The 13477-nt window shown below is 49.7% G+C and overlaps 1 protein-coding gene across 1 annotated transcript in view; it reads right to left on the reverse strand.

The window, feature by feature from the left end:
- LMCD1 (LIM and cysteine rich domains 1) overlaps positions 1-13477 on the reverse strand; it is a 57759-nt gene that overhangs the window by 19235 nt on the left and 25047 nt on the right. Inside the window, exons 2-3 of the mRNA XM_065885112.1 lie at positions 9486-9574; positions 2894-3149 (exon numbers count right to left, since the gene is read on the reverse strand). Coding sequence (XP_065741184.1) covers positions 2894-3149; positions 9486-9574 — 345 coding nt within the window. The remainder of the gene's footprint in view (positions 1-2893; positions 3150-9485; positions 9575-13477) is intronic.

Genomic DNA, 13477 nt, shown 5'->3' on the forward strand with positions numbered 1-13477 from the left:
GTTTGCCCTCCTGTAAAAAGGGGGCAGTAATGCACCCAGCGCACAGGGAGTGGTGAGGTGTTGATATCCTTCGTATATAAATACTCCGTGGATGCTGGTTCCCTTCATCTTCTCCGTCTTGCCTCCTCACAAATTCCCGGCTAGTTTTCAAAGACCCATTCACCTCCCCGAGCCTCGGTTTCTTCTTCTGTAGATGAGGGTAATAATAGTACAACCCTAACAGTGTTGGAAAATCAGAGGCGATCGTGCATGTGTGGCTCTTAGCGTAGTGCCTGGCTCATAGTAAGTACTCGATACGTACTAGCAATTAGGTTTATTGTAACTTTAGTCTTTGAAGACTTTAGTCAGCATAGTGCCTGGCTCATAGTAAGTACTCGATACGTACTAGCAATTAGGTTTATTGTGACTTTAGTCTTTGAAGACTTTAGTCTTTGAAGCATTTCTCTGGCTTTTATTCTGGTTGGGAAGGGTGACAGCAAGATTCAGTTCCATTTCCAAAATATAATCAGTCCCGATCACTTGGTAATTAAAAAAAAGTCGGAAGAGTGAGTGGGAAGAAAGTCGTCCAATCTCAGAAATGTGATTTGCTCGGGCAGGCCAGACGCAGGGCAGACAGAGCGGCCTTTATCCCATGTGGTTTTATGAGCCGGCATTAATCACGGCCCGACGATGCCTTCCTCTGATTAGACTGGGGCTGAAGCGTTTGGGGTTTTCACCAGTCAGTTCCTGACGCCCACAGCTGGCTCTTTTATGAGCTGCTTGTTTTAGTTTCCACTCACATCTTGGAGACCCACTGATGGCTCACCCAGGCCCGGGTGCTGGAGGGCAGACCCGCGTTCCGAACCACCTGGCACTGCTGCTATTCCGTGCCGCTCTCCGTGGCCCCCGACCTGCCCCTGCCTACCCACTGGAGCTGTCAAAGTCCAGTTCAGCATTCTGTGTTTCCTCACATGTAAACTAACCCTCACCTCACAGGGTGGCTGAGCTCATGCAGGCTGAAGTGTTCTTTTAAAACATGCTTCTCAAAAAGCAAAGCTTTAAAAAAAAAAAACACACAAAAACTTTGCCTCTCTTCGCTTTATCTAGAAGGGATTTTTTCCCCCCTCTTAAGCTCCAGCTTAGCACTGCGCTGCTCGAACCCTCTATGGTGAAGGATCAAGATTTGTTTGGTGTTTTTTCCACGGATTGCAGGATGATTTGTGGGCTCAGTGCATGTGGTGAGAATGTAGCTCAGGCCACGTGAGATTTCCACGTGAGGCTGACCACGCAGCGCTGCTCAGCCATCACGCACTTGGATGTCAAGTGCTACAAAATTTTCCCAACATTTATTCTCAATTTCTGTGCTTCCAATTGGGGACCAGTCACAAGGATTTTGTGGAGCAGTGCCAGTCCCCAGACCACACGTGGAATGTCCTTGGCTGGGAGGCGACGTGGCACAAATACGCCTCGAGCCTGCTGCGTGCCCTGTGCAGTGCAAGGCGAGGAATGAGATGGCACACAGGACAGGCATGCGTGTGCTCTCGTGGGCCTCGCTTCACTCCAGTGTAGGGGAGAGGTGATGCCGAAGCACAGACGCGCATGCGACAATGAGAGCTCGAAATAAGAGCTTCTAAAGAAACCATGGAGAACTGGGAGAGAGGAGAAATGTAGTAGAGGGATGGGTGACATCTTCCACAGACTGGGTAGTGCGGGACGGCCTGTCTGAGATAGGACTGGCAGAAGGAGCCAGCCATGCAGAGAACCGGGAAAGGATGTTTCAAGGAGAGGGAACAGCATGTGCAAAGTCCCCGAGGAGGGCAAGAGCCTAGGGAGCCCAGGCCTGCCATAGAGTGGTCCAGGGCAGGAAGGTGGGAGGTCATTGCCATGCAAGGTACTCAGGGAGGGGGCGTAGCAGGAGCTGTGGGGGGAGCCCGCGGGGACAGGGACACACGGGTCTCAAAAGGCTCTCCTTTTCGCCCAGGAGAGATGGAATTCAACGTCAGGCTTGCATCTCTAACACTGTAGGGTTTTTTAAATCGCACTAACCTGTAGAAATCATCTGGGTCCTTGCTACTCCAGGTGTGCTCTGGGAGCTTGGCGGGACTGCAGATACTCAGAATGGCCCTGAGCCTACTCGATGTGTTTCTGCATGCTCTCCAGATGGCTTTTATGCTTGTGGAAATTTGAGGGGCGCTGGTCCACTGCTCTGGGTCTTGAAGGGGGCCCACATGGGGTATTACCTGGGGCTTCGTTTAAATACTCGCGACTGATAATTCTGATCCTGCAATCTGGAGCTTCCGATTTAATGGTCTGGGTTGAGGCCTGCGCATGGGGACTTTTCTTGGGTCCTCTTAGTGGGCAGCCACGGGGTGACCTTGTGCAAGTCACCTGCTCTCTCTGGGCCTTGTCCTTCTCTGGGTGCCTCTTCCCTAGGGTTGTGTAAAGCCAATTTACTTCTCTCTTTTAAGCCCAGGAGTTAGGGAGAAGAGAGGAGTGTTCCTGTGCTCTCCCCGAGACTTGCAAAGGGCGCATCCCAGGCCACTTTGAGGGAAAATGAGGAACTTACGGACGAACATGAGCACTCTGAGAGTTCTGAACAATGAACCATCCTCTGTTCAGACGTGGGGAACCTAAAGGGAACCATGAGCAACCCTGTACTAGAGCTGAAAGGGCCCCTTAGAATTCACGGCGACACCTCTACCCATTTCATGGATGAGGAAAACTGAGGCCCAGACAGTTTTCACTTCAAGATCACGGAGTGAGGCAGGAGCAGATTCGAAACCAAAGCTATTTTCCTACCATTTTTGCAAACTGGCCCACTTCTTACCTCGTCTTTGACATCCAGGAACCTATGGCATGGCTCCTATTTACAAGGGTAGGGAAACAACCACTTGGTTGCAGGAAGCTCTCTTACCAGTTTCTGGGTGACTCCAGGGGGAGCCCACTCATAGGTGATGGTGTCAAAGGTGGGATCTTTCCCGGTGGCAATGGGGTTGGTCATGATCATTCGGTTCCTCTTGTAAATCCGGATGCCGTCCCCGCCTTTCACTCGGGCCGTGAGGGTGGAATACTTGGAGTCCATCAGCAAGCGGCCAATTTTCCGATCGTCTTCCAGGTCCGAGCTCAGGCAGTGGTCCTCCTGACTGCATTTGCATGACTTGCACATTTTCCTGGGGGGTGGGATGGGGACAAGTGAGATCAACCTCCAGAAAAGAGAGGCAGAATCTCCCGCTGGAGCACCTACGCTTTGGAAAGCAAGCTCAAAGTTTAACTTTAGTAACTTGAAAATGTTAGCAGCAGACAAATGGTAACCGGAGCCCAAAAGGCCTTTGACGTCAGAAACTCACGTCTTCCTATCTATCTGTGGGGAATGTGGGTATGACTTTCGTGGGTAAAAAGAGCAGCACATTTTTCCTCTTGGTCACTGGGGTGGCAAAGGCTGGTTCATCACTGGAGATGTTCTACAGTAGGAGTCTTCACAGCCTGTGGGCTAAACCCGGCCCACAACTTGCTTCTGTAAATAAAGTTTTATTGGAACACAGCTGTGCCCATTCATTTACATATTGTCTTTGGGCGGCATTTGGGCGGCAACAGCAGATAAGTAATTGCAGCAGAGATCACGTGGCCCATGGAGCCTAAAATATCTACTCTCTGGCCCTTTATTTTAAAAAAGTCTACTGATCCCTGCTCTAAAGAATTATTGAAACTGTCTCCCAAGATTCATGAGCCTCAGAGCTTCAGCAACTTGTAAACTCTTTAGCACTCATCCTGAAGTTAAAATACAGCTGGAAATTTTCTTCAGGAAACTGGTGGACAGGACCTGGGGGGAAGGGAATGAGTTTAGGAAACCCCTGGGGCTGGAGAGATTGATGTCCCTTGCCAAGGCCTTGTCCTGGGGCTGGGAAAAGAAAAAGCGTCCTGGGGAAGCTTCACAGTGACTTGAGGCCTGACGCTTCCCTCTGACAATTAAAAACAAAAGCAGTTGGCTGCTTTGTGTCCTGCTGTTAAGGTTTAGATATCCAGAGGGTTCCCAGTGTGAGAGGAAAACCGCTCCCCTCCCTTCCTGGCCGTGTCCCCTTAGGCGTGCTGTGTCTCAGATGCCGGAACACACGCGATTTAGAGCTTGTTAGGTCAAGTGAGCTACATGAAGACCTACCGCGGGATGGGGCAGGCCTAAGCCAGAGACATGTCAGGGCAGTTGCATGGGTGCTTCACAGCCAGACCCGCCTGGAGGAACCCTTCTTTTCTAAACTCAGGAAACTGATGCATTTAATCATTTAGCACAAATTTTGACTGTGGGGCTACCAGACGCATGCCTTGATGGTCTACATCAGTGGTTCCCAGCCAAGGTCAGATCTGTCCCCAGGGGGCATTTGACAATGTCTGGAGACACTTTTTTTAAAAAAACTTTTTATTGGAGCATAGTTGATTTACAATGTTGTGTTAGTTTCTGCTGTAGAGCAAAGTGTATCAGTTATACATATTCCACTCTTTTTTTTTTTTAGATTCTTTTCCCATATAGGCCATTACAGAGTAGAGTTCCCTGTGCTATACAGCAGGTTCTTATTAGTTATCTATTTTATATATAGTAGTGTGTATATGTCAATCCCAGCCGCCCGATTTATCCCTCCACCCCCCATACCCTGGTAACCATAAGATTGTTTTCTACATCCACGACTCTACTTCTGTTTTGTAAGTAAGTTCATTCGTACCCTTTTTTTAGATTCCACATATAAGCAATATCATATAATATTTGTCTTTCTGTGTCTGACTTACTTCACTCAGTATGACAATCTCTAGGTCCATGCATGTTGCTGCAAATGGCATTATTTTGTTCTTTTTTAAGGCTGAGTATGGAGACGCCTTTGATAGTCCCAGTGGGGTGCTATGACGTCTATAGTGTAGAGACCAGGGATGCTGCTAAACATCCTACAATGCACAGGACAGCTCCCTCCACAGCAAAGAATTATCCAGTCCCAAATGTCAGTAGTGCTGAGGTTGAGAAATCCTAGTCTAATATGAAAAGAAGGAGGCCCCATCACAACCTTCGAGGAGACTGCAGTTGGGGTGGGAGAGGGAGAGAAAATCAGGTGGAAACCATAACATAAGGAAGAATCAGGTTGGGCCACGTGGGAGTTGCAGATGCTCTGGGTGGGGGCGCGGTTCTGCTGCCTGGACCAGTTCCCCCAGGAGGTCAGGATGTGGCCCAGGGAAAGGGCTCAGCGGTGATGGAGGTCAGCAGGCTACAGAAGGTTAAACACATTTCTTCAGTGCAAGGCTGCTTCTTGTTTTTAACGCACGGGTGTGCAGTGTGACATTAAGGGGAAGAGAAGGCAGCATTTCCAGCGTTATTTGGAGAGAAGCTTCCAGTCCAAGTTCACATTCAGTGGGCTGCCATTTGAGACATGTTAAAATCGCAGATCTCAATGATAATTCCAGAGACATTATCTCTCAAGATGAATAGGACCCTAAAAACGGTACAGGGCAAATGCAAGAAGGCTTTTCTTTTCGTGCTCATGAGAACGGGTTGCTTGTTTTATGGAACTGGGGCATTTTATTCATGACCCAATAATATTCTGTATGAGCCAGTCATGGAGGAAACTGATTCTTTAAGAAGACAGGTGAGGGCACTTTTGGTTTATGGGGCGAGGTGAGGGAGGCAGCAGCAGAGCAGGAAGCGGAGAGAGGAAGGAAGTGGAGGAAAGCCCAGTGTCCCACCGGGTCCTCTGACGTCCCCAAACCTTCCACACGTGGAAGTGGGGGAGGAAGCTGCCCTTTGCTCTGTTGGTTCACGTAGACGCTCAGGGTGCTGTGCGAGGCGTTGGGAACGCAGAACGCTTTGAAATGCAAAATGCTGACAAATCGATGTTCTTTGAGATTGTGTCCACATTATTCTTCCTTTCTTCATGCTCTTCATGTCACCAGACACGTTTCTGAGGCAGACACCCACTTGGTCCCACCTCACTCTTTCCAGGCACCCAGATTGCAGGGGACACAGACACATCTGGAAAGATCCTCAGCGGTGTCACAACGGCCATTTCTGCAATCTGTCATAGGCAACCTGGAATTATGGAAATGGCATGGCCTTGGGCTCTAATCCCAGCCTGAACACTAGCCCACCACAGACCCCTGGCAAGTTTCTTATCTGTAAAATGGGAGGGTTGGTCTATATCAGGGGTTGCCAAACTACAGCCCACTGGCAGAATCCAGTCCATCATCTCTTTTTATATGGCCTATGAACTCTTTGGGGACACATGAAAATGATGAGAAATTTGAATTTCAGTGTCCCTAAATAAAGATTTATTACAACACAGTCACATTCATTCATTTACGTACTGTCTATGGATGATTTCCTGCTACAAGGGCCAAGCTGAATAGGTGTGACAGAGGCCATGTGGCTTGTGAAGCCGAAAACGATTACTATCTGGCTCTTTATTTATTTTTATTTTTGGCAGTATGCGGGCCTCTCACTGCTGTGGCCTCTCCCGTCGCGGAGCACAGGCTCCGGACGCGCAGGCTCAGTGGCCATGGCTCATGGGCCCAGCCGCTCCGCGGCATGTGGGATCTTCCCGGACCGGGGCACGAACCCGTGTCCCCTGCATCGGCAGGCGGACTCTCAGCCACTGCGCCACCAGGGAAGCCCTATCTGGCTCTTTAAAGAAAGTTTGCTGACCCTTGATCTAGTTGATGAGTTTTCAAGCTTTGCTGTACGCCCAAATCACCTGGGGAGCTGTGTTAACTTGGGGATGCCCCGCTCGGCCCCCGCCAGTTAGATACGTGCGTCTGGAGTGCGATCTGGGTCCGGGCACTCGCGACCCTGTTCCAAAGCGCGAGAGGCATGAGTATGTCCCTTTCAGGAACTTAGGCACCTCAGGCTGACTTTCTATAGGTTGTCGCTCCAAAAGCACAGGAAGCCCAGCTATTGTATTACTGCGCAGCCACCTGTGAAGATCCTGACCCCGGTGAGAGGAGCAGAATTAACATCAAAGGGGTGCCGCGATGAGGAGATTGGGGGAATCTGTCCAGAGAGACCCCCAAAGGGTGTAAAATTTTGTAATTTGCAGAGCCAGTGGTCTCCCTTCCATTTTTCATAGTATGTCCCCTGCTTCCCTGAGATCAGGTTTTTTTCCCTCTACTCACTGGAATTGGTGTGCCTTTAAAAAATAAAGCTGTTAGAATGATGATGATCAGTCTCTGCATGCGAGGAAGAAGCCTTGCCCTGGGCTCTCTCTGAAAAGCTTGGCCTTCTGGAGGCCCGCTTCCCTCCGCCGTGTATGGCAGCTCAGCATCCTATGAGGTTGGCCCCTGCGGGCAGGGACTCCGGCGTGGCCATTTGGAAAGCGGGATGCTGAAGGCTGCTGGGGGGACCTCCCCTTCCATTTCCATGATATGTTTGTTCTGAAAGTCTGCTTTTGTCTTCACTCTGTACCCTCCTCTCTAAGTAATTCTACTTATTCTGTGCTGCGAATATGAAGACCATTCTAATTCTACCAACCATGTGAATCCGTAATTGGATTCCAGACAGTTTGCCTGAAACTATGGAATTGTAAAGCTGGAAGGGGATCCTTGGGCCCACCAGCTCCAACCTTCCCATTTTTCAGATGGGAAATCTGAGGCTTAGAGAAGGGAAGTGTCTTATTCAAGCAGAGTCAACACATGAATTCTGTCCTGTGATTATTAGTTAGGAAACTTTCCCATGAAACCAGACTGGCTGCCACTCTGACCCTTTAAATATCTTTCTAACTATTGAGAACATGAGAACTGAAGCATAAAAACGGTTTGACACGGTTTCCCTGCTAGGGCTCTGCGACCTCACTGCTCCACGAAGCATCAAATTTAGGTCCCTATTAAGGTTGTTCCAAGGTGACACTGGATGGGCAGGACCTAAAAGCTGCAGTCTGTGTTTCTCAAGGACAAGTTCGCTTGACGTTCAAAGAACTTGTAGGATGATGAGGAAATGGGATGAAAACAATGCTGAGAGGCTTCTGCTCCTAGCCGAGAGGAACAGTGTCCAGAATTGCCCTCCTGCCATAAACAACTAGGAAACCAGACAAAATATATCAAACACCCATTTTCAGATGCCAGATAGCAGCGCGGGACTGTGGTCCTTGAGAGAATGGAAACATTACTGCACTGACGCCATGTGTGCATTTAGGGAACATTATCCCTCGGCTCCGAGAACTCTTGAGGGAGGCATCCTCGCTTGTCTTCAGAGAGCTGATGAGGGGCCAGCCTTGTTCTCTGACACCCTGGTGGCAGATTCAGGACCAACGGGGTGAAATGATAGGGAGGCAGCCTCTTTGCAAGGCCAGAAAGAGCTCAAGTGGCCAAAATAGATGCGTGGGGAGCTCTTCGTCCTGGAAGGACATCCTAGCTGTGGGAGGAATTTGTGCAGGGGACGGGTGTTGGGATTGGATGACCTTGACGTTCCCTGGCTCCTCCGAAGCGGGGACTGCCTGGGAATAGCGTCAAGGAACAATCTTGTGCCTGGACCCCAGTACTGCATGCAGAATGGTTGACAGTGTGGGATGGGGCTTCATACAGACCTGAGTCCGAATTCTGCCCTCTGGTAGCCGTTCCCCCATTACCCACCCTCAGTTTCCTCATCTGTAAAGTGGACATACTAGTACCTCCTGCTTAGCGTTATTTTAGCATTTAAGTAGAAAAGACTTAGCTCAGCTCAATAAGTATTTTTGGTAACTGCTCTCTCACAGTGGAAATCAACTTCTCTGAGACAAACATCTCCCCAGTTTTGTTCTTCCACTGAGTGCCCAAGGCAACCCTCTGGCAGTGGAGACAAAAGCTCCTTTTTAGCTCTCGTGCCCTACAGGGCTTAGCCTCTCTCTCCCAGGGCTGCAGGGACGGTCCCCCAGGCTGTGCCCTGCACACCTCCAGGGCATACGATCCACACAGACGCTGATGTGAATAGTGCCCGGGGACTGTGCAGAGCGGCAGCCCTGCCTCTTGTTTTCAGAGTCCTCAATGAAAAAAAAAAAAGAACAGCGCTGTGAGTCCAAGTCCAGCTGGATCTCACAGCCCTCCTGCCTTGGATGTGAATATCAGGTCCTGGTTTTTAAGTACTGTGGACACAGTGATTTTTATTTCTGTCCCAGGGGCACTCTTTGGTCAGAACCCCAGGGGGATGATGGCGCAGGACGGGGAGATGAAGCCCATACACCAAACCCCAGGACAGACAGGTCTACCCAGCGTGGACCAGGCACCAGCTAACAACTGTCCACCGCTTCCCAGAGCATCCTCACCGGGCTGAGCTTGGCAGCCGCCACCTGGAAATGGTTTATAAAGCCCTGAACTCCTTCTTCATCTTGGCCCCTCAAGGGCTTTTCTGTCATTTCTGAATTAAGCCAAGCAAGAAGGCATTCACCCCGGAGCCAGTCCACCAGCAACACATGCATTCTAAACGGTCCCATCAGAGAATGACCAGGGTTCCCAGAGAGGACAGCCAAGAAATGAAGGCAGGCAGAGCCTCTCCTGACAAACTGCGTTACCTCCATGAATGCGGCTCGAAGCCCGAACACGTCCCCTTGCATCTCAGACAAGGCACACCTCTTGCTGACTGCTGCTGGCCCAGGGACATCTGGAAAAGGAGACAGAAAAGAGGGTGTTTTCCTTCCAAACGTCTTGGACCGGGGAAGCTTGACCTCTAAAGACTTGGCATGCCAGCAAAGCGATTGTGTGGGGTTCAAAGGTCTCGAGATGAATAAGCCATCACTTCACTGTTTACCAGGAATGGAGGAGACCAGTCAGGAAAGTGGCCATGGGTTAGGCGAGTGTGGAAGGGTGGAACTTTCCCAGCAGAAATGCCCTGGGGCTCATCCGCGCCTTCCCCAACCCTCACCCGCTCCCCTGATCCACTTGTCACTGGAATGGAATCTTCCAGTGAGTGCCTCCTGTCTCTCATTTATTTGTGATTTACTGATAGGGTGTGATTAAACCAAAGCTACAGGCACAAAGGTTCATGCTGCCAAATGTTTACAGCTCAAAGCATAGCTTAAATATTTTGCTAAATCACGGAAAATCAGGAGCATTTGAAATCTGGTCGTCTTTTGGGAGGAGCGCAACGCATGAGACAGGTTTTATTGTTACCAGCCACAGGTAAGGCTGCTGCTCGCTGATGTATTTAGACCCGGCTGGCTCTCAAATGGGGTCTTCAAACCGGCAGCATCACCAGAAGCCTGCAGGAAACGCCCCACCCATGAGGGTCTCAGCCCTTTCGAATTAGAACCTGCACTTTAACACAATTCCCAGGAGATTCATAGGACATGAAACTTGGAGAAGCGGTGGGTTGGCATATGGATCTGCCAGCTGAGAAACTGACCTGACTCTCCACTGGGGGTGGGCGCTGACTTGGGATGGGAACCACGTGTACTAGGATTTTATCAGAAGCAGCGTTCCATCAACTTGTGGGATAAAGGGATAAGCTTCTCATTCAACAAACTATTGATTCATCTAACCATTTATTTAGCATCTGCTATGTGCCAGGCACAGGGATACATGGTAAGACTCGCGGTGCCCTAGAGGAATACACAGTCTAGGGGGAGATGGAGAAACACATACTTATCCCCTTTCCTGGGAAGGGATTAGTTTGAGGCAAGGACAGCTGCCTGTTGTGTAGTAGAAAGACATGGACTTTGGAGCCTGAGAGACCTGGATTCCACACCCAGCTTCGTGACTGAACAGCCGTGTGGCCTTGGACAAACTGAGCCTCAGCTGCCTTACCTGTCAAATGGGTACAGAGATAACGCATGTAATGTGCCCAGCCACCTTAGCCGCTACAAATGGTAGCTGCTATTATTGTGCACACAGACTTTAGGAGCATAGAGGAAGGTGTTAACCCGAATGGGAATTCCAGAGAGAGAGGCGTCTCAGAGGCGGTGACTCAGGATTGGGGCTGTGCATGGTGAGTGGGCAGAAAAGGAGGAGAAGGAGGTCCTGGCAGAAGGAGGAGGTATGCAAGGGCAGAAGGGTACAAAAGGGCTGGATGGGTAGGGTGTCACGATCTGAGCATGCTCTGTGGGGCATGACACCTCTACTCTCTCTGCTTGTAAGTGGGGAGAAGACAAGTCGTGAGGCCGTCCTCATTGCTAGTGTCAGAATTCAAAGAAGGACATAGGAAGAAACAGTTATCCTTCACGATATTTCTCTTCTCCCGCCCAAGTCTTCCCGAGATAATACCCAGCTCCACACCTCCTGCGTGGTGACTGTTGTTTATACCACGTCCCCGGACACTTCACTGTTCTGTCTAATACACCTTCACAGCCTTGGGAGTAAGAGCCATGTGGCACGTATTTGAAGGGATGCATGTTTATATTTGTGCCCATTCAGTGCTAGAGTCACGTTAAAATGGAAAACGAAGACGATGCTCACCACTGTCTCGTTGTCTGAGCTGGGGAACTTTCATTCGTGGGTGGAACTTTGCTCCCTAAAGCTGTTGGCATGGAAAACCTTGCCTGTTGTTCCTGACACGTTGGATTCTACTAGCTGAAATACAACGATCCCATAACACTTCACGTTTAAATGATTTGAAGTTTTGCGGGGAGGTGTATGATGTATGAATCAGGCTTCATCGCTGGATGGTTTTAGGTTTACCCGGAGGCAGCAAAGCCTGAAACAGAAGAGCTACGCGGGAGAATTTCCTAAGTGGCAAATCAGCCCGCCCACTGGAGCACTGTTCTAACGACTGTCGGATTTAACAGCCAGCCTACAAGGGGATTAGTCCTGATGCTTGGCCGGGAGAGCTGAACTGCTGGCTCAGGGTTTGGTTTAGATGCAAGGCGGCCCAGTACAGCCGAGCTCGGGCCCGTGGGTCGTGGGGCTGGCTCTATGGTGTCAACTCTGACATTTATTAGCTGTGCAGCTAGAGGCGAGTCGTTTCCCTGCCCAGCCCAAGGTGGTCCTCTGGGAAATGAGAAAACTGGCCTGGATCGGGGTGGCCCATATCCTGTTGCATGGAATCCTCGTTCTGTGGGCTCTTACAAAGTGGCTTATGGCGGAGGTGGGAAGGATTGTATGATCAAATAAAAATGGTGGATGCTGGATGGACCGGGGCGTCCAGCGCCTTTCAAGAGCTAGCTTATGACAGAGGCAAGAGAGATAGGAGAAGGCAGCTGTTTCAAGTCAAGAGGTCTGGGCTTCAGGGTCAGAGGTGTGCATTTTCGTCCCAGTTCTGTCCCTTTCTTCTGTTGGACTTGGGCCAGTGAGTGATTCGTGGAGTCTGTTTCTTCATCTGTGTCATGGGGCCAGTAAGAACCACCCTGCCCCCTAGAGTCACTGAGAGGGTTCAATGGGCTGCCGCACGGAAAGGGCTTAGCATGCACTTATTATGCACCGAGTGTTTGCTGTTGTCAGTATACCTCATATAAACATACTCTGAATCAGATGTTCTCAAAAAAATTTTTTTCCCAGCTTCAGAGTTCTAGGCAACTTCAGAGGAACTACTTTTCTAACTGTACACCCCATATACTTTCTTATTGTCTACTTTGTTTCCTGATTATAAATGTTGCCTCTCTCACTGGATGCAGGAAGCAGGGTTGGGCTGAGTCTCTATCCTGCTAGTGGGACAGTTTCCATGACAACAGAAGTCCGTGGGTGAGAAAACTAAATGGCCTTGCGAGGAAGAAACCGATTTGGGCCATCAGGCCACACTTGCTGCCGGTTTCCTCGCTGACAGTTTAACACAGTAAACAGACATTTGTCCGCTACGTGCCATTCACCAAGGAGGCAGACAGACCCAGCTCTCCCTGACACAGAAAATGACCATCCTGTTTATCGACGAAGGGAAAACGTCAACCAGAACAGGTGTTTCAAATGAGATATTCCGGTTTGTAAACAGTGGGTTTCTCTGATGTGGATGCCCTCTCAGACGAAAGATGGCAAAGTGGCTCACAGTAGCTGAGAAGACAAGCGCTTGAAAGGAGCCACCACTTAAAAAAATCGGTTCTTGGAATACAGCATCCATTCTGTCCTTTTTCCCGAGGGGAGGATAAAGTGTTTGGACAACTTTCTTTGGCTCGGGGTAGTAGGATGTGTGGTTCATCTAATGCTGTGGAACTGAATGGTGTCGGGGACTTAAAAGGACTTGGATGAGACCAGAAGCTCCTGGGATACAAAGGGTGGGGAGTGGCAGGGTCTCCTCCCTCCTCAAGCATTTACCTTCAGTGAACCCCAAGGGAAGTCTGAAAGGGGAACAGTGCCACCGAGAGCAATGGGGGGGCTGAAATGAAGGGGAGCAGAGAAGGGCAAGGGTGAGATGGAGTTTCAGCATGAGACTCGGAATTAGAAAACGGGATTCTCCTCCAAGCCCAGCGTCTCTCTCTCCTCGTGTAACTCAGTTTTCTCCTCTGGAAATGAGTTTTCTCTGCCCTTTTTGCCTCAATAGGGCTGTTGTAAGCATCATGTAAGAGAAAGGTTGTTTGTAAAGTGCGGTAAGTATTTACCATTGTTTAAAAAAAAAAAAAAGTCCAAAACTCGGATGGAAGGC

This window comes from Phocoena phocoena, chromosome 10, assembly GCF_963924675.1.
Source record: "Phocoena phocoena chromosome 10, mPhoPho1.1, whole genome shotgun sequence".
NCBI classification, from domain to species: Eukaryota; Metazoa; Chordata; class Mammalia; order Artiodactyla; family Phocoenidae; genus Phocoena; species Phocoena phocoena.